This window comes from Salvelinus fontinalis, chromosome 13 (assembly GCF_029448725.1).
Source record: "Salvelinus fontinalis isolate EN_2023a chromosome 13, ASM2944872v1, whole genome shotgun sequence".
In the NCBI taxonomy this organism is placed as follows: Eukaryota; Metazoa; Chordata; class Actinopteri; order Salmoniformes; family Salmonidae; genus Salvelinus; species Salvelinus fontinalis.
In genome coordinates this window covers 50,711,996-50,734,303 of record NC_074677.1, presented here as the reverse complement: position 1 = coordinate 50,734,303, position 22,308 = coordinate 50,711,996, and the positions used below count along the sequence as shown (strand labels likewise).

At 42.2% G+C, this 22,308-nt stretch overlaps 1 protein-coding gene across 4 annotated transcripts; it reads right to left on the bottom strand.

The window, feature by feature from the left end:
* Positions 1-2,783: 2,783 nt before the first annotated feature.
* Positions 2,784-22,308, bottom strand: LOC129868903 (uncharacterized). Of its 4 annotated transcripts, none has more exons than XM_055943242.1 (6): positions 21,965-22,308; positions 21,090-21,141; positions 18,353-18,444; positions 14,942-17,118; positions 13,651-13,956; positions 2,784-9,299 (listed from the first exon to the last, which is right to left on the bottom strand). In XM_055943242.1, exons 4-6 carry the CDS (start codon positions 17,100-17,102, stop codon positions 9,034-9,036), a joined length of 2,733 nt encoding a protein of 910 aa, XP_055799217.1. In that variant the 5' UTR covers positions 17,103-17,118; positions 18,353-18,444; positions 21,090-21,141; positions 21,965-22,308; the 3' UTR covers positions 2,784-9,033. The 4 variants fall into 4 exon arrangements, with proteins under 4 accessions (XP_055799217.1, XP_055799218.1, XP_055799216.1 ...); XM_055943243.1 differs by having other exon boundaries at positions 18,389-18,444; XM_055943241.1 differs by lacking the exon at positions 18,353-18,444.

Below are 22,308 nucleotides of genomic sequence, written 5' to 3'. Positions count from 1 at the left end.
AAATGAGCGATCGTTCATGTATCAAGTATTCATATTCCCATGAGTGTAGCTTCCAAATATATGTACGATAAGTTAACTCTCTGTAATGATGTACGCTGAATGTCGGGAAGCAAGTTCAGGGAGTGAATACATTTAATAAATAAACGAACACAACAAGAAACACAAACAGTGCACCAACATGACACAGATACAGAAACATTGACGAATGGGGAAGAAACCTAAGAGAGTGACATATAAAGGGTCTGAGGACCCATGCCAAATTTGTTTTGTCTCTTGAGGGGGAAAGGCTTTGACGTGCCCTCTTCACGACTTTCTAGGTGTGTTTGGACCATGATAGTTTGTTGTTGATGTGGACACCAAGGAACTTGAAGCTTTCAACCTGCTCCGCTACAGTCCCGTTGATGAGAATGGGGGCGTGCTCGGAGCTCCTTTTCCTGTAGTCCACAATCATCTACTTTGTCTTGATCACGTTGAGGGAGAGGTTGTTGTCCTGGCACCACACGGCCAGGTCTCTGACCTCCTCCCTATAGGCTGACTCATCGTTGTAGGTGTGTTATCGGGAAACTTAATGATGGTGTTGGAGTCGTGTCTGGCAATGCAGTGATGAGTTGACAGGGAGTACAGGAGGGGACTGAGCATGCACCCCTGAGGGGCACCCGTTTTGAGGATCAGCGTGGCGAATGTTTTGTTACCACCCTTACTACCTGGGGGGCGGCCCGTCAGGAAGTCCAGTATCAATTTGCAGAGGAAGGTGTTTAGTCCCAGGGTCCTTAGCTTAGTGATGAGCTTTGAAGGCACTATGGAGTTGAACGCTGAGCTGTAGTCAATGAATAGCATTCTCACATAGGTGTTCCTTTTGTCCAGGTGTGAAAGGGTGCAATAGAGATTGCATCATCTGTGGATCTGTTGGGGAGGTATGCAAATTGGAGTGGGTCCAGGGTTTCTGGGATAATGGTGTTGATGTGAGCCATGATATATAATTCCCATGTAATACGTATTTCAAGGTTATTAGCCCCCATAGTTTTACGTCTACATTCTGTCATTGTGAACTTATGCCTGCCACCATGAATCAAAACATTATCAACAATCACAAATAAAATATAGGTTATATTGAATACATATGGAAGTAATTTACTGTAGACTGAAGCGGAGACGATATGATGCTGAGTAGAGAGCATACATCAGTATATGTCTTCTAGTAGTTTGAAAACCTAATGATACATAGCCTAATCTAAAACATTTACTGAGAAAATGAACTACATCAAACTACAATAATCGGCTAGTCAACAAATCAATATCCCAAGATTCAAAAAGATTATGGCGCCTTCATCCATTTGGTAGGAAAAGGAAAAACTAAATTGTGCATATTCTTTCCATAGCTTTGAATCAAAATAATGATGTTAGTTATTAGCTTTGGTCGGCATTGTGTTCAATAAATAGATATACACTATTACTCATCGAACTTGAAGAAAACCGATTTGCACGCAGGGGAGCCTCCGCATGTGAGTTCTCCACAGGTGCGCATTTGCATGAAAGTTATTGATTGACACAAACAACATAGAAGGCAAACCACACCCATAGGCCTAAGATATCTAAATACACTGTACCAACAGGTGAATGCACATCTGTCATGAGGTTTAGAAATATGGGGCCACCGCCCACCACATACACAAACAGTCAAACTCCTCAAAGCAGGAGGGTTATTGTAAAAAAAGATCTCACTGTATTTATAAATCACAGACAACCTTTGTTTTGGCTCAGTTGTTTAACATCTACGTTCGGATTTACTTTGTTCTGATTGCAGAATTGTATTTGACTATATGATTTGAATGATGGATTTAGACATAATAAGTACAACTTCATAATAATATATTGTACTTTTTGAGGACATGAGCTATAACACATCAGTACAGTAGCCTACAGATGAAAAGAATGTTGCAACTGAAGGTCATAGGTTATATGAAACACACATTGTGAAAACCTGAATAAAACTCCTTCCCTCTAAGGCTTTAGTTGTAACACTTTCATGATAACTGCATTGAGGAGCACCAGTATCATTTCTCTACCCATTGATTCCTTGCGGGTCTGTGGCACTCCATCCCTCCCCCTTTCCCTGTCCCTTTCGCTCGCTGAAACCTGTTGTAGCCCCTTTCCTCTCGTCCCTGAAAATCGTCCGTTTGTATGCAATGATGGAACCAAAGTTTCAGCAAGGACAGAGGTCCCGGGCAAGGCAACATCAAGTGTTTGGCAGTTTCACTATGCCTGTACCTGTCTAGTATTGTTGGCTGGAGAGTCTGTTGTCACACAGACCACATGCCATAGATGTAAGTCCTAGAGTGGAGCTACTGATTGATCTGCCTCCAGGGAGCCTAATCACACCACCCTGCCTCCCAACCAACACTTATGTAATGATGGACAGGGTGCATCCGGGTTGGGTGAAAATCAGAATCATCAATGGCAATCTGACAGTCCCATTGACTGTATAATGTAACTGTTCGATAATTTCCAAACTGACATTCCTGGCTTGAAAGTCCAACAGTCGATGGGGAGAGAGCAGCAGCCTCTGCTTCAGAGTATCACTCACTAATGTGTCGTTATATTGGTCACTTTTTTTGTTGGTTCATGGCACCTTTCAGCACACACATATCACTTGTGCATGTTTCCAGTCAACAAAGTCTACAATGGATGAATAGATATGGGCTTTTCAAGTGTGTGCCATTCACCATTAAACGTCAGACTAGAAAGTCTTGTCACAACATAATAAAAACAAAAGATTCACGTGGTTTTGTATGTAAAATTTTTTATTCAAATAAACGATTCTGGCTTTTCATATTTACCAGAAATGTTGCACAGTGGTTGGTTTTCTATTCCAGCCGTCTGTTTTGGTCCTGCACATGTTTAGGAGTGTAATCATGGGTAAATAATCATTATCCTCTCCCTTCCACTCATCCCTCCTTTATGTACAATGGGTAAAACACACTCATAACATACAGTATTGTAATCATGTAATCAACTGTTAATTAATACTGTTGGTATTAATATCACTGAATATTATTGCCGTTGAACAGCAATATTACAGTTTCTTTATCACAGTAAGGTGTAGGACAGAAGAGGTTGGAATGTTTAGAATGTTCTCAAACAGAAAGATCCTCCCCTTGCACCGTCAATGAGGAACTTGATGAAAACCACACAGTTTGTATGCATGTGCACATGGCCATACTGATATAAATCAACAAATCCAGCCTCATGCACCGTGGCATTGAGCAGGTGCACCGCAATCTGAATTGATCAGAGAAAATATAAGCAGGATTGAGAACATGCATGTCCAGTTTGTATCAGTCGTCCTTAGTGAAATTTACCACCTTCCATCAACTGAATGTGACACTCTGATCATGCCTGTCTAACATACACTATGTATACAAAGGTATGTGGACACCCTTCAAATTAGTGGACTCGGCTATTTTAGCCACACCCGTGGCTGACAGGTGTATAAAATCGAGCACACAGCCATGCAATCGCCATAGACAAACATTGACAGTAGAATGGCCTTACTGAAGAGCTCAGTGACTTTCAACAAGTCAGTTAGTCAGATTTCTGCCCTGCTAAAGCTGCCCCGGTCAACTATAAGTGCTGTTATAGGGAAGTGGAAACCTCTAGGAGCAACAATGGCTCAGCTGCGAAGTGGTAGGCCACACAAGATCACAGAACAGGACCGCTGAGTGCTGAAGCGTGTAGAGCGTAAAAATGGTCTGTCTTCGGTTGCAACACTCACTGCCAAGTTCCAACCTGCCTCTAGAAGCAACGTCAGCACAGGAATTGTTTGGGAGCGTTATGAAATGGGTTTCCATGACCGAGAAGCCGCACACAAGCCTAAGATCACCATGCACAATGTCAAATGTCGGCTGGAGTGGTGTTTAACTTGTGGAAACGCATTCTCTGGAGTGATGAATCACGCTTCATCATCTGGCCGTCCGACGGACGAATCTGGGTTTGGTGGATGCCAGGAGAATGCTACCTGTCCCAATGCATAGTGCCAACTGTAAAGTTTGGTGGAGGAAGAATAATGGTCTGAGGCTGTTTTTCATGGTTTGGGCTAGGCCCCTTAGTTACAATCTTAACGCCACAGCATAGAATGACATTCTAGACGATTCTGTGCTTCCAACTTTGTGGCAACCGTTTGGGGAAGGCCCTTTCCGGTTTCAGAATAACAATGCCCCGTGCACAAAGGGAGGTCCATACATAAATGTTTGTCGAGATCAGTGTGGAAGAACCTAACAGAGCCCTGACCTCAACCCCATCAAACACCTTTGGGATGAATTGGAATGCCAACCGCAAGCCCAACATCAGTGCCCGACCTCACTAATGCTCTTGTGGCTGAATGGGAGCAAGTCCTAGCAGCAATGTTCCAACATCTAGTGGAAAGCCTACCCAGAAGAGTGGAGGCTGTTATAGCAGCAAAAGGGGGACAAACTCCATACTAACGCCAATGATTTTGGAATGAGATGTTCGGCAAGCAGGTGTCCACATACTGTTGGCCATGTAGTGTAGCAGCATCTTATTAATCACAGTGCACTCCATACAAAGAATCACTGATAAAAGTTACAAGAAGATAAAACTGTACATACATGGAAGGGAACCCAATTATTACAAAATGAAAATAGTATTATCTGCTCAGTTGTTCAATGGGTTGGAAAACTGAGAGGGTTACAGCAGTGTCATTAGAGGCCAGCGGAACTGACCGTTTGATGTCCAAGGAGGCAGAGCAACAGGATAAAAACACTACAGATCTAATGATAGGTTTTCCACATCTTATAGACATTTATTACCCTCATCATTTATAAAGGAGGATGTCTCTAATTAGAGAACAATAGAAAACAAGCCTTAAACACATACACGAATAAATGTAAATTCACACAACTCATCAATTAACAGATTTACACAAGGAAGTCATACAACAAAGCAATAATTGTTTAAATTGTTTGCGTTTCTTTTCATGTGCAAACTACAAATGGAATATTCTTTACTCATCACGAGTTATATATATTGAGACTGTTCCCTTTTGCCTTGCGTGAACTAAAGGGAGAATGTTCAAGAAGCCATCAAAGATTAAAGTGAAGTCTATACAGTTCTTTTTTCTTCTCTTGATCTAATGTACGATCTAATAATTGTTCCTCAGAGAAGCGTCTGTCAGCTTGAGGGCTGGGTAAACCCAACTTTTTTTTTTTAAGTAAAAGTTGAATGCAATATAATTGTGTGGACACCCGCTTTACATCACTTTGACAAGGTTCATTCACAATGGATCCCATTGGAACGATGTCATTCAGATCAAATTGAAAAGAACAGCAGGAATAGAAACTCATTGTGGATGTCACAGTGGAATATGGTGTGTTGACACACAGCACACCTTTAGGGAGGTCTGATGCGTGATTGAATAATACAGAGCAAGACTGAGGACAGCTAGAGGTCATTATTTCGTAAATACCTGGTAGAGATGACTGGAAGAAGCACTGATGAACCATTTACTCATACAAAACTGAGATCCACAGTCAAAAACTCACTAAGATGCATGTACACACAAATGTGTGTACGTCATGAACAAATGGAAATGTAGAAAAATATAGATCAACACATAATTACGAAGTAGGCAGGAGAAAAATCCCAGAATTAATTAAGTATTTAGAGATCAAACTATTCAACTGCAAATTTAATATGAATGGATGCTACATTGCTTTGGATAACCAAACTATACACATCTTACCCAAAGGCATTCTTGGTTTTCAGATTTCAGATTTCTTGTATTTTATACCAAATGTGTTTATAAATCTGGAAAAGGGGCTACTGGCAGTTTTCAATCAAAATGTGTTGGGGGAAATTATGCCTTCACAGCAAAACACTTATGGCATAGGATGATTAAGAGTGAACCTCTCAATCCTTTGGGAACACTTATATGAAAGCCATAATCTCAAGTACAAAAGTTCAAGTTTTAAATACACATATATTCTGTTATTTTTTACAGCAGCAATACCCACCCATGAGTTAGGTTTTGTCTAACCAATCCCAGAGCTCCCTCATCAAACTGAACCCTTTGGTATGAGGTTGGGGACAAACTAGGCCTTAATGCACCTAAATCAAATGAAACAACCATCTATAGGGGTCATCATCAATAATCAGAAAATAGTGTGTGGGAACAACTAGAGATCATTGATATAATCTACACCGAACAAAAATATAAACGCAAAATATAAAGTGTTGGTCCCATGTTTCATGAGCTGAAATAAAAGATCCCAGAAATGTTCCATATGCACAAAAAGCTTATTGCTCAAAAATGTTGTGCCGAATTTTTTTTACATCCCTGTTAGTGAGCATTTCTTCTTTGCCAAGATAACCTGACAGGTGTGGCATATCACGAATCTGATCAAACAGCATGATCATTACACAGGTGCACCTCGTGCTGGGGACAATAAAAGGCCACTTTAAAATGTGCAGTTTTGTCACACAACACAGACTTCTCAAGTTTTGAAGGAGCGTGCAATTGGCATGCTGACTGCAGGAATGTCCATCAGAGTTGTTGCCAGATAACTGAATGTTAATTTCTCTACCATAAGCTGTTTTAGAGAATTTGGCAGTACGTCCAACTGGCCTCACAACCGCAGACCACGTGTATAGCGTTGTGTGGGCGAGTGGTTTGCTGATGTCAACATTGTGAACAGAGTGCCCCATGCATATCGGTATTCCCAGTCATGTGAAATCCATAGATTAGTGCCTAATGAATTTATTTCAATTGACTGATTTTCTCATATGAACTGTAACTCCGTAAAATCAAATGGAATTGTTGCATGTTGTGTTTATATTTTTGTTCCGTTTATATCAAAATCTGATACATAGCAGGACTGTAATAGATCAAATTTGGCTGGGCATCACAGAATAAATTGTGCGATAAGGATCAGTAAATGTAAAACTAGTGAGCAGGAACCACAGTCTGACAGACAGGAGCTGAGGGGCGACTGACAACCCACAGTGTTAAATACAAGTTGGATGGGTTTAAACCTAAGGACCAAGGCTGAGAACTAAAAAATATGCAGGAAGAGTGTGATTCACAGTGAACTCAATGATAAAGCTTTGTTATCGTTTTCGCGGATCAAATCCATATTTTTAACAAGAACAATGCATAGTATTGTTGTAAAAGAGATGCAAACTCTACAGAGGCAGATGGGAGCACAAAGCAGACACTGGAGGGCAAAAGAAGGGATACAACATCACGTCAGAAGATAAGAGTAAGAGAGGTATCATTCTGTCTGCTACAAAGGATTGCTCCTTTCCGTTATCCTGAGCATGATATACACAAAGTAACATGGTATAGCTGAATACAGCTTGAGGGAATAAACGGATCAGGAAGAACTAATTAACTCAAGACTAGGATGGGTGGAGGATAAAGATAGATGAGCAGACAAACAGGCAGACAGACAAGGCAGATAAAGGCCTGGATACTATCTAAAGACTAGGATAGTTGAACATTGCATTATATTTTCATTCCCAACCTAATAGTTTGGCTAAGGACCTCAAAGTCCTCAGTTTGGCAATCAAAGGATTTCATTGAATAAGTCTAATATAAATCAACTGCTTTAAAAATGTATTGTTTAAAAAAACATTTAAAAAAATAATTATCTCGGCCATAAACGAAAGGAAGACAAGTTGACAAGGATTGTCTCTCTGCTGCCTCTATCTTATCTTTCGAGTCTGATTTTCATTCCTACTGTATGTTTCCCAATTACAAGAAATAATCAAGGGTATTTTCTATATTCCCTCTTTTTCCTCAACTTCCTTCTCAGTAATGATACATTTTAATACATACATGTATATAATGCATATTCTTTAAGTTAAAATATAAGCAGTGACATAAACAACACAAAATATATGACAAAACACATCAATAAAAATAAATACTCTGTACTTGTATATATGCAATAGTAAACATGTTCAGGAGAAATATTTCACAAACAAGGAGGGCACTCAAAGAACAACATCTTTGTGCAGTTTTGTGTCTTAATTAAAGCACACACTTTGCAGTGTTCATCTTTTTATATCCTTCCAACCATTGTCTGTTGGAAAGACAACATAGATAGATCCATGACTAAGTCCTGTTCAATAACAGTCTGCTGAATCTGTTCAGTGTTGTCTGTGTATTGTTGCTCTTGACCATCCCTCTATTGGCACAAGATCTGGTTTCATTCACTGAGTTGTAGGTTTCTAGTTTCACCCCATTTTCCTAAGAATTGGCACGATTAAACCTTGGTCACTCCTCCACCAGCCACAAGCTGCTCTATTGCACAACTCCCAAGATACAGTATATATATATATATACAGTATATATACGTATATATTTATTTTACATTTTTTAAATGTAATTTAGACATTTCCGACCCAGTGGGGAAAAATATAAATAAACCAACAATATGGCAAGATCAGCTATCCTCTGGGACTGGGCCACGAGTTGAAACGACCAAACATATTGATAAATTGATAAAGTGCATTGGAATGCCCTCTCTGGGGCTATGGATAGTGTTCGTTGTCATAGCTGAATGGTGGGGTGTCACTATAGTTGTTTCTGGTTCTGCATGCATTATGGATTTTGTAAATGACAGCCTTGAGTCAGACCAGGAGTCATTGCACCTCCTTAATTTATGTAATGCTCTATACCACAAGCATCAAATGAGCCATCTGATTACAGTGGATCATGTTAAATAATGATATCTAAGCATTATATAAAAACTTGGCACATAATTACAAATGGTATTGGATGAGGATTAGGTTGACCAAAATTGGGACTATTTATGAGTTAACCAATCAAATGATTTATCCTATAATCTCTAGAAAGTGCACTATTTCAATACTTTATTCTTAATCTATGCCAATAGGGACACTCTGTCAATCAGCATTCCCCTCTTTATTGTTCTACCTTTAATTTCTCCTTCACAAAACTATGGCTGGCCCAATGCTGGTTTCCTCCTCCCCTCCATTCCTCATATCCCGCTGTCAGACCTGGGTCTCCAGGCCACTGAGTTTGGGGGTCAGGATGCGAGGAGTGACCCCGGAGTTGAGGTCCCTCTCAAACTCCAGTAGCTGACCCATGAAGTTGAGGTTGGGAGACACCACAGGACGACGGCCACGCACATACTTGTAGGCATCAGTCATGGTCATAAGGGTGTGCTTCATCAGATAGGCGATGACGATGGTTGCCGAACGGGACACGCCCGCTTGACAGTGAATCAACACTCCTCGCCCACTCTGGTGAGCCTCCTCTGTGGATGAAAATAGGTGGCTATCAGATTCCTGTCAAGGATGATCATTGGAATTCATCTATCCACAGCTTTTTCTGGATCTGACTCTCCAGTTCTCCCATCTTCCCTTTTGATCCATTTATAGATCCCTAAATGTCTCTCCAGTCAAAAACTTTGAAATCAGAGAACGAGATCAGAGGAAAGACTTCACATAGAAATCATCATGATCCTCTCCTTATCTCAGTGCTAAAATACTTCTAAGCTCAGAGAGATAAAGACTGAAAGACAGGAATGGGGAGAGTGGGTGCGATAGAAAATGAAGGTAGATCAGGGGTGTTAAACATACGGCTCGCGGGCCGGATCTGGTCCAGCAAGGGGGTCCAATCCGGCCAACGGGTGTTTTGAGTTTTTTTTTTATCTACAGTTTATACATGTACAGTGCCTTCAGAAAGTATTCACACCCCTTGACTTATTGCACATTTTGTTGTGTTACAGATAGAATTCAAAATTGATTAAATAAATAAAAATGCTCACCCATCTACACACAATACCCTACAATGACAAAGTGAAAACATGTTTTTAGATATTTTAGCAAATTTATTGAAAATAAAATACAGAAATGTCTAATTTACATAAGTATTCACACCCCTGAGTCAATACTTTGCAGAAGCACCTTTGGCAGTGATTACAGCTATGAGTCTTTTTGGTTAAGTCTCTAAGAGCTTTCCACACCTGGATTGTGCGACATTTGCCCATTGTTCTTTTAAAAATGATTCAAGTTCTGTCAAATTGGTTGTTGATCATTGCTAGACAACCATTTTCAGATCTTGTCATAGATTATCAAGTAGATTTATGTTGAAGCTGTAACTCGGCCACCCAGGAACATTCACTGTCTTCTTGGTAAGCAACTCTAGTGTAGATTTGGCAATTTCTTTTTAGGTTAATATCCTGCTGAAATGTGAATTAATTGATTACAAGCATACCCATAACATGATGCAGCCACTATGCTTGAAAATATGGAAAGTGGTACCCAGCAATGTGCTGTATTGGATTTAACACCTTATATTCAGGACAAAAAGTGAATTGCTTTGCCACATTTTTTTTATTGCCTTGTTGTAAACAGGATGCTGTTTTGGGATATTTTTTATTCTATACAGGCTTCTTTCTTTTCACTCTGTCACTTAGGTTAGTATTCTGGAGTAACTACAATGTTGTTGATCCATCTTCAGTTTTCTCCTATCACAACCATTAAACTCTGTAATTGTTTTAAAGTCACCATTGGCCTCATGGTGAAATCCCTGAGCGATTTCCTTCCTCTACGGCAACTGAGTTAGGAAGGACACCTGTATCTTTGTAGTGACTGCATGTATTGATACACCACCTAAAGTGTAATTAATAACTTCGTCATGCTCAAAGGGATATTCAATGTCTGCTTTTTTATTTCTACCAATAGGTGCCCTTCTTTGCGTGGCATTGGTAAACCTCCCTGGTCTGAGGTAGTCATTAAAAAATTATGTTAAACCCTATTATTGCACCCAGAGTGAGTCCATGCAACTTATTATGTGACTTGTTAAGCAACTTTTACTCCTGAACTTTAGGGTTGCCATAACAAAGGTGTTGAATACTTATTGACCCTACAGATTTAAATTTTTTATTATATATATATTTTCCCCCCGAAAAACACAACTGTACTTTGACATTATCGGGTATTGAGCGTTGGCCGGTGATAAAAAAAGTTTCAATTTAATAAATGTTTAATTTTGGCTGTAGCACAACAACATTTGTGTGTTGGGGGGGACGACAAACACAATATACTTTAAAATGACAAAAACCAAATCGAAACTTTTGAGAAATTATAATGGACCCTACAATACAAATCAAATCAAAATGTATTGGTCACAAACACATGGTTAGCAGATGTTAATGCGAGTGTAGCGAAATGCTTGTGCTTATAGTTCCGACAGTGCAGTAATATCTAACAAGTAAACTAACAATTCCGCAACAACTACCTAATACACTCAAATCTAAAGGGGTGAACGAGAATATGTACTTGTAATTACAGTTGAAGTCGGAAGTTTACATACACCTCAGCCAAATACATTTAAACTCAGTTTTTCACAATTCCTGGCATTTAATCCGAGTAAAAATTCCCTGTTTTAGGTCAGTTAGGATCACCACTTTATTTTAAGAATGTGAAATGTGTCACGTTCCTGACCTATTTCTGTTAGTTTGTTATATGTGTTAGTTGGTCAGGATGTGAGTTTGGGTGGGCATTCTATGTTTTCTGTTTCTATGTTGGTTTATGGGTTGCCTGGTATGGCTCTTAATTAGAGGCAGGTGTTTGGCGTTCCTCTAATTAAGAGTCATATTTAGGTAGGTGTTTTCACAGTGTTCGTTGTGGGTGATTGTCTCCTGTGTTTGTGTATGTCGTTACGCCACACGGGACTGGTTTCGGTTTGTTTGTTCAGTGTTTTTTATGTGTATGCTTTTTTCCCTGTTCGTGCGTTCTCGTGTGTTATGTGAGTCCGTCGTTCAGATCTGTCTACACCGTTTATTTGTTTTGCTAGTTTATTAGTCAAGTTCGTGTTTTCGTGTTTTTCTTTTCTTTATTAAATCATGTCTACAAACTCAGCTGCATTTTGGTTCGTTCCCTGCTCCTCCTCTTCTGATGAAGAGGAGGAGGAAAGCCGTTACAAAATGTCAGAATAATAGTAGAGAGAATGATTTATTTCAGATTATACTTCTTTCATCACATTCCCCAATGGTTCAGAAGTTTACATACACTCAATTAGTATTTGGTAGCATTGCCTTTAAATTGTTTAACTTGGGTAAAACGTTTCGGGTAGCCTTCCACAAGCTTCCCACAATAAGTTGTGTGAATTTTGGCCCATTCCTCCTGACAGAGCTGGTGTAACTGAGTCAGGTTTGTAGGTCTCCTTGCTCGCACACGCTTTTTCAGTTCTGCCCACATATTCTCTATAGGATTGAGGTCAGGGCTTTGAGATGGCCACTCCAATACCTTGACTTTGTTGTTCTTAAGTTATTTTGCCACAACTTTGGAAGTATGCTTGGGGTTATTGTCCATTTGGAAGACCCATTTGCGACCAAGCTTTAACTTCCTGACTGATGTCTTGAGATGTTGCTTCAATATATCTACATAATTTTCCTCCCTCATGATGCCATCTATTTTGTGAAGTGCACCAGTCCCTCCTGCAGCAAAGCACCCCCACAACATGATGCTGTCACTCCCGTGTTTCACGTTTGGGATGGTGTTCTTTGGCTTGCAAGCCTTCCCCCTTTCCTCCAAACATAACGATGGTCATTATGGCCAAACAGTTCTATTTTTGTTTCATCAGACCAGAGGACATTTCTCCAAAAAGTATGATCTTTGTCCCCATGTAGAGCTGCAAACTGTAGTCTGGCTTTTTTATGTCGGTTTTGGAGCAGTGGCTTCTTCCTTGCTGAGCAGCCTTTCAGGTTATGTCGATATTGGACTCTTTTTACTGTGGACATAGATACTTTCGTACCTGTTTTCTCCAGCATCTTCACAAGGTACTTTGCTGTTGTTCTGGGATTGATTTGCACTTTTTGCACCAAAGTACGTTCATCTCTAGGAGACAGAACGTGTCTCCTTCCTGAGCGGTATGACGGCTGCGTGGTCCCATGGTGTTTATACTTGCGTACTATTGTTTGCACAGATGAATGTGGTTCCTTCAGGTGTTTGAATATTGCTCCCAAGGATGAACCAGACTTGTGGAGGTCTACAATTTGTTTCCTGAGGTCTTTGATGATTTCTTTAGATTTTCCCATGATGACAAGCAAAGAGGCACTGAGTTTGAAGGTAGGCCTTGACATACATCCACAGGTACACCACCAATTGACTAAAATGATGTAAATTAGCCTATCAGAAGCTTCTAAAGCCATGACATCATTTTCTGGAATTTTCCAAGCTGTTTAAAGGCACAGTCAACTTAGTGTATGTAAACTTCTGAACCACTGGAATTGTGATACAGTGAATTATAAGTGAAATAATCTGTCTGTAAACAATTTTTGGAAAAATTACTTGTTTCATGCACAAAGTTGATGTCCTAACCGACTTGCCAAAACTATAGTTTGTTAACAAGAAATTTGTGGAGTGATTGAAAAACTAGTTTTAATGACTCAACCTAAGTGTATGTAAACTTCCGACTGCAACTGTATATGGATGAGCGATGGCGACACAGTTTCTTGATTGTGTCAGGCTTGCTAATAATCACCGAAATGAAAGGTAGACAGTCAGGGAGCATAGAAAATTCCCCAAACTATGGATAGAAGACCAGTCCCTGGGGCAAAATGAGTTTGACACCCCTTAGGTAGATACTGCTCAACTCACCGATGAACTCAAACACCTCCTCAAAGTACTGTCGTAGGTTCTGCTTGCTGTTGTCGGTAGCCGGCAGCCGTTTGTAGCGTACCAGGCCGGAGCCGAGGTGATAGAGGGGCAGGTGTGTGGTGACGTTGACCACGTAGCCGATGTTGAGACGCAGCAGCAGGTCCAGGTCCTGGGCGTCCCTCTCGTTGCCCAGGAAGAGGAAGGGTAGGATGGGGCTGACCACCGCATTCTCCACGTCAGGGGTCATCCCATTCTCATCTGACAGGGAAGCCGGTAGCGAGGAGGAGAGTGGCAGAGTGAGGTGCACTGGGAGAGGACAACACAACACAGTGAGAGATTGCTGTTAGAAAGGACAATTTAATTTGATTTGGATCACTGACAGGCATTCACCCTGAAGTATACCAGAGTTAGACACAGAGAAAATAAATCAAGCATCAGAGATGGAAAGAGTTATGAAGAGATGTGTGAATGACGGAGAGACAATGAAAGTGTACAATATATCTCATTTACGATTTTTGTTGAGTAGGAGTATCATTGAAATTCACTTTACTCCTGCAGAGCAAAGACGTTTGCAGCTCTGAGGAACTGCTAATGCTTTCATCATTTCATACATGTTCTCCTAACAGGAGGGAAACGTACAGACATGAAAAAGCTTCTGAAACTTGTGATTCTTTATACTATACTCTATGTCATCAACAGATCCTGCAGTCACTTAACAGAGTGGAGGAGGCTACAGTTATGTAACTATTAAGAAAAGAGAATACATCATAGCTTTTTGGGCTTTGTCATTTAAATGAGAACAGCTTAATCTCCCACTGACAGGGTTCAGTGTCAGCGACTCAATTTCCCTGGGAATTGTTTTAATTAATTCAGCTATTCTAATCGCCCGCTCTTATCAGCTGTCTTTGCGTTCCAATCACCATCCCTCCATTTCGCTCCTCTCTCTCTTTTTACGCTGGAGCCCAGGCTATAATTAAGTCATTATACCCGGGTTCCTTTTAAACAACCAACATGTTAGAATAACATATAAAATGAGATTGGCAGGAAAGGAAGTGGATTTAAAAGATAGGCGAGGGAAGCATGGAGAAAGAGAGACAGTCAGGAGAATAAGAATAGGATGAAAGAGATTTTCTCCCAAAAATGGTCATTTATGCAGTCAGACAGTAAAGCTGGTCTCTCAATTGGGGATTTTGTTTCTGTAACTATCTGGTGTCAAAAAAGTCCCCCACCAAAAATCTGCAGAAGTATAGCCTAAGAGACTGAAACAAAAACCAGTGTATGACACCCTTACCTCTGCCACTCTCTTCGTCCTGCTCTCTGTTGAGTGAGTTGAGGACCAGGTGGAGGGACTGGGCGGAGGGGAGGGAATGGCGTCCGTCTGCATCTCTCTGTCTGGGTTTGGGTTTGAGGAGAGTGCTGGGAGCTGACGGTGGGGGTGAGAAGGAGGGAGGGGATTGGGGAGAGGGGGTGCTGGGGGAAGGGGTGCGAGGGTATGTAATATTGCCTTCCTGCCCCATGCCATCCACCTTTCCTGACTCCCCACCTTTGTTCCAGAGCCTCTTCAGGGAGTCCTGGTCTGGATCTCGCCCAGGCCCAGACCCAATAAAATCTAGGACGGCCATCTTGCCCTGCTGAAGCCGGCGTCGGCCAGCGTGGTCTGTTATCTGATTCCGGGTGAACTCCAATAGGTTCCTACAGTCCAGGGTGACAGGGCTGATTCCGTTGCTGCTGTTTTGGTTCTGACCCACACTTGTCTTCCCCACTCCCATCCCCATCCCTGCACAGCTCTGCTGGTTCTGTTGGGTTTTAGACCTGGTCATCTTTTTCGCCAGCTCCTCTGGCCAGATTGTGCGCACGCTGTAATCATCATCATCAGCGGGGAATACTCCCATGGGGGACCCTGCCCCTACACCCCTGCCCATCCCAGGGGGCTTGCTGCCCCGACGGGGGTTGAAGGTGACAACTATAGGGTCGCTGCTACAATAGCTGCAGGTAGAGCTGCCGGCCTGACTGGCTTTGGGGTTGCAGCCACTCACACAACTCTGTAAGGCTCGCAGCGGGGCTGAGGAGGATAGTGGGGTACAGGGCAGGCATCCCCCCACCAGTTTTTTGCGGAATGCAGCAGGACTCTCAAAGGCGCCAGCCTCCCCGGAGCAGGAGGCACATCGCAGGGGTCTGAGCAAGCCCGTGCGGCAGTCCGACACAGTGCTGTTGGAGGATGAAGTGTTGGTGGTGGAGGCTGTGGACAAACATCCCCCAAGAGTTCTTAATCCCATTGCTGCGCCCCCTCTGTGGTTCACACCTACAACCCCGTGGCCGTGGCCACAGGAGAAAGAGGAAGTCGGACTCCCCCTACCCCTCTGGCAGCCAGCAGAACGTCCCCTGCCCCCCCTGCAGCGGACCAGCTTCCAACAGCCACAGCTGAAGGGATGTGAAAAGTCGATGGTACAGGTGTGGTCTGGGCTGGGGAAACCTCCACGGGAGAAACAGGGGGAGAGGGGTAGGCCGTGGAGGATCTGAGGACGATGATCCCTGCCGCGGGATGGACGAGGCTGGTTGAGGGGTTGCTGAAACGAGGTAGGAGCACGGGGGTGGTGGGAGGGAGGGGGGACAGGGTAGTGGGAGTTTAGAACAGCAGCATGGGGCACAGGGACAGAGTTGTGGTGGCCGGGCAGGCTGTGGGGGTTGGGGTTTTGATGGACAGGTCCCAGTTTGGAATTCTCTTTGTTACCCACGTAGGGTACTTCCCGGGCACCTCTGGGGGGGAAGCTGGCAGAGCAGACTTTGGAGGACACGTTCTGCACCTTCTCTCTTCTGGACTTGGACTGCTGTCTCTGAGATGGGACAAACTCTAAGACTCCTCCCGGGGACACAGCCAGATGATTCTGATGGTGACTGCCTGGTGAGGCCTGTCTCTGGTTCTGTGGATGGTTTTGGAGTTGCTGCACTGCTCCTCCAGGCTTCCCTGATGTTCCTCCAGTGTTTTTCTCCCCGTATCCTGGATCCAAGCGCAACGAAACCCTTTTTTTGCTCCCCTTCACACTACCACTGCGAACTAAAGAGTTGCTGTGCCCCCCTCCTTTTGTTCCTTTGTTCACAGATAACTTGATGTCGATCGTATGTGTGTGTTGGTGTGGTCTAGGGCCAAGAGTCACTGTCCCGTTGCTGTGACAGTGGCTAGGGGTGTGTCTGGTACCCTCTGAGACAATGGCCTTGTCGACCTTGGTTTTCTGCAGACGGGATGATGACCTGCGCTTGCATTCCAAAGACAGTGAGTTCGAGGAGGGAGGATTGGGGTAGGACTGAGGAGGATGGGGATGAGAAGGGCGGGAGAGAAGTTTGTTGCTATGGGCTGTTATATGGGAGTGGGGCTGTGGGGAGGACCCAGGTAGGGCCAAGTTTTTAGGGCGCTGAATAACCACTATGCGCTCGTCAAGAGGGAGTGGAGGCATCTGGGTCTACGCAAAGCTGTGTGTGTGTGTGTAAGAGGTAGGGGAGAAAGAAACAGAGACACAATGTCAGGATTGTATTCCGCTAACATTTTTAAATGACTGTTGGCATCAACATCATTAAAATCTTTGAATTTGAAGCCACATTTACATCACATCTGTCCTACGCCAGAGTAATGACCAGTGGAACAACTAAGCTATGTAACTACCTTGCAACAGACTAGGTATGGAGTATGGTGTTATGGACAATTCCCACGTTTGCTCTTGCTTTTGGTTTAATCTTGAACAAAACGCTCTTTGGGCAATACTATGAAACAGTCTCTATACATACCTAGTACACAAGGTATTTACATGTGTTATTCCCTTATAGATAACACATAATAAAGCCATTTAATGTAAATTGTTGCAGAGTTCGAATTCAAGAAGAACACATCCCGTGACTATTACTTGACTACTGCTGCCGACCACCGTAGTGAACGATCAGAAGAATATGCGAAGCATATTTAATATACATATATAATCCATTGGATTTGGAAAGAAAATACAGCAAAAACACACAGTAATGAAATCAAAACCAAAAGACCAAAATACAGCCTTTATGGTTTTGCCAAAACAGGGCAGAGACCACTGTTTTAAGAACATTTTGTTGAAATTGAAGTTAGCTCAATCGAATGGTTGAAGAAATGAGGTAGAACCAAATAAACAGACAAATATATCTCCCTGTTAGAGAAGGCCCTTTACCATAGCAAAACAGACAAGAGAGCTGGCTGTTACTGCCACAGGCACTGAATGACCATCGATGTACGTGTCGTAACCTATAAATAAGCACTTCGTCATGAAATACTTGAATAAAGACTGGAGGAGAGAGGACATTTTGGGTAAAGCTTTAGATATTGTATTATTATCATCATGTTTTTCTACCCTTTAAATAAAGACAGTAAAATTGATGCCTAATTCTCATTGGTACTAAAGACTTTTGTCATATACTAAGCGCTACTTACGATGACAAAACCCATTAATGAGCTTTTTTTGTTGCATTAAAGAAGATTCTCTGGGACAGGGCAGTACAGAGAGATAACGAGAGAGAGAAAGGTTGGGAGAGAAATAGAGAGACGGGAGGACAGCGATATAAAGACAGAATATGACGTGACAGGGTAGACCACAGACTAGACAGGAGGAAGATACATGGCAAAAGGCACTAATGATTATTCACTCCCAAGCAACACACATAGTGACCCATAGACAAAGCACACCATGCTTGCGTTTTCCACATGCATACGTCCACGCACAGAGCTTGGTGATGGCATCCTCATCTTTTTCCCTTTTTCAGCCTTGCCTTCGTAGCCTGTGGTGGAGGGGGGTGGGGTTACATTGACCCAGTTTTGTCATGGTGGAAGTCAACATCACTCTGATCACTTTTCACTCACACATTGTAAACACCTCATCAGCACATAAATGAACACAGTGTAGCGGTGTATTGGTCCTTTTTAATCATACTGTCAAAAGAACAGTCAGACCAAAAACACAGTGCAAATCACAAAAACATACTTAAGCAAATGCTTGCAGCAAGCAATGCCTCTAGAGATCATTGTCATCATCATCATTGTTCATCAGTGCCATTCTGACCATTACTGTCACCATATCTACAATTGCAGCCAGTAGTCCTACATACATTGTGTGAAAATGTGTTCTGAATGTGGAGGCTTGATAAAGGGTGTAAAAGTAATGTTTTTGCTACAGAATAAGAACATAGGCTTACCTCTAATAGATACAACGCTTCGGACGTGCAGAAGACAGACTTCCACCCGCTATACCATTATGTGATCATTGTTACGGCGATAGAATGGCTAGAACATTTTTGAAATTCTGTCCCTGAATGTCACAAAGGTGAATGTAGAGAGGTGACCTGATGATTAGTCTCAGTCTGAAGCGGAGGACCATGTTGGACTCACAAGGCACTGTCTGTCTCTTTAGGATCTTTCACCACATACAGTGCATTCGGAAAGTATTCAGACACCTTCCCATTTTCCACATTTTGTTACGTTACAGCCTTATTCTAAAATAGATTAAATAAATGTTTTCCTTATCAATCTACACACAATCCCCCATAATGACAAAGCGAAAACAGATTTTTAGATTTTTTTGCAAATTTAAAAAAAATCACAAACAGAAATACCTTATTTACATTAGTATTCCGAACCTTTGCTATGAGACTCGAAATTGAGCTCAGGTGCATCCTGTTTCCGTTGACCATTCTTGAGATGTTTCTACAACTTGCAGTCCACCTGTGGAAAAATTCTATTGACTGGACATGATTTGGAAAGGCACACACCTGTCCTTCTAAGGTCCCACAGTTGACAGTGCAAAAACCAAGCCATGAGGTTGAAGGAATTGTCCGTAGAGCTCCGAGACAGGATAGTGTCAAGGCACTGATCTGGGGAAGGGTACCAAAACATTTCTGCAGCATTGAAGGTCCCCAAGAACACAGTGGCCTCCATCATTCTTAAATGGAAGAAGTTAGAAACCAACAAGACTCTTCCTAGAGCTGGCCGCCCGGTCAAACAGAGCAATCGTGGGAGAAGGGCCTTGGTCAGGGAAGTGACCAAGAACTCGATGGTCACTATGACAGAGTTCCAGAAGGACAACCATCTCTGCAGCACTCCACCAATCAGGCCTTTATGGTAGAGTGGCCAGACCATTGGTCATCCTTGAGATGTTTCTACAACTTAATTGGAGGCCACCTGTGGTAAATTCAATTGATTGAATATGATTTGGAAAGGCACACACCTGTCATATATAGGGTCCCAAAGTTGACAGTTGTCCGTAGAGCTCCGAGGAAGGACTGTGTAGAGGCACAGATAAGGGGAAGGGTACTAAAACATTTCTGCTTCATTGAAGGTCCCCAAGAACACAGTGACCTCCATCATTCTTAAATGGAAGAAGTTTGGAACCACCTGGCCAAACTGCGCAATTGGGGGAGAAGGGCTTTGGTCAGAGAGTTGACCAAGAACCAGATGGTTACTCTGACAGAGCTCCAGAGTTCCTCTGTGGAGATGGGGGAAACTTCCAGAAGAACAACCATCTCTGCAGCACTCCACCAATCAGGCCTGTATGGTAGAGTGGCCAGATGGAAGCCACTCCTCAGTAAAAGGCACATGACAGCCCGCTAGGAGTTTGCCAAAAGGCACCTAAAGGACTCTCAGACCATGAGAAACAAGATTCTCTGGTCTGATGAAACCAAGATTGAACTCTTTGGCCTGAATGCCAATCGTCACGCCTGGAGGAAACCTGGCACCATCTCTACGGTGAAGCATGGGGGTGGCAGCATCATGCTGTGGGGATGTTTTTCAGCGGCAGGGACTGGGAGACTAGTCAGGATTGAGGGAAAGATGAACGGAGCAAAGTACAGAGAGATCCTTGATGAAACCTGCTCCAGAGCACTCAGAACCTCAGACTGGGGTGAAGGTTCACTTTCCAATAGGACAACAACCCTAAACACACAGCCAAGACAACACAGGAATGTTTTCGGGATATGTGTCTGAATGTCCTTGAGTGGCCAGCCAGAGCCATGACTCAAACCATTTCTAACATCTCTGGAGAGACCTGAAACTATCTGTGCATCAAGGGCTGTAATCGCTGCCCAAGGTGCTTCAACAAAGTACTGCGTAAAGGGTCTGAATATTTATGTAAATGTGATATTTTTAGGAGTTTTTTGTAATACATTTGCTAAATAATCTAAAAACTAGTTTTTGCTTTGTTATTATGGTGTGTAGATTGATAAGGTGGAAAAAACAATTTAATCAACTTTAGAATAAGGCTGTAACGTAACAAAATGTGGAAAAAGTCAAGGGGTCTGAATACTTTCAGAATGCACTCTATCATCTGTTATGGCACATCAGTCTACTGCTGAAATTATCTGAAATTGTGAGGCCTATTTGAAGCCTTCCGTGACCTCTGGTCACCTATCTACACATTCACACAACGACCTACCTGCAATACTATTTATCCCGGTTTGCTGTGGACAAATAACGTCATGCTGCGCCTGCAAGGTAAGGAGAATAATAACAACGGGCATTGGTGAAAAAAACATAATAAATTGACTTCTAATAACAGAGTGAAATTATTTTGCGCATTGTCGCACATCTCTCTGTGAATGGCAGGGAAGAAGAAGCAGTCTCCTCTCATCTCCATGAGTGGCGTTTGCCCTTTGTTCGCATATAGGATATAGATATGCTGAAATGATTAGACCTAGGCTATATAAAAATAGCCAAAATTAGAATACATACTAGTATTGAATAGTGACTTGCAAAAACGCACATCATGTAAATAATTCATAAGAAAACAATGCAACAAAAAAATATATAGAATAAATAATGGTTATGGCCTTGTAGCATGTATGTCCCACAACTCCAGCATTAGGCCATGGAAAATGATTCATCATCATCTAGTATCACTTTCACTCCCACAGTCCTGGTAAATAATATAACTTATTTTGGCAAAGACTGCAGAAATTGAGGGTTGGTAGTATTATTCTCTGCTGGGCAGTTTATAAGTAATGAATGTGAATTTAATCAAATTGATTCGTAGTGTCGCGTCAAATGGATATATAGCGTCCGGTGTCTCAGGAAAGGGAAAACTAGTTTGAGGACATCACTGTTCTTAGGAGTCTAGTCTGTGAGACCAGGCTGCATTCTAACGCATTGGCGTGTTTCTTATATGCATAAGTTTGTAACACGTAGCCATAGTGCTGGATCCTCATGTGTCAACAATAGCCTATAATATTCAGAGTAATTGTATATCAGACATGAGTCTTGTTCGTCAGGATACTTTACGCCTGGTTAAAGGTTTAAAATAAACTCACTTACGTTAGGATTGACAATTCCGTTGTATCTTCATGCTCTCCGTGTAATATAGTTATTTACATTTTCATTGATGTTGTCCAGACATTTCTTTGGTTAACGGTATCCTCTTCTACACTGGAGGACCTATCATATTTTGCGGATCCGTTTTCCGTGCAAGAATAAGCTTGCATATAAAAATAGAGGACCTACGACACTACGCATCTATTATTGATAATAAAAAATAAAAAAATATCACCACTATAAAAAGTGCTTACACCACACCAGTGTCAGTGCTTGTGCATGTGTCAATGTGCTCTCGGCTGTATATGTGAATGAGAGCGAAGAAGACACTAATACAGGCGGTGCTG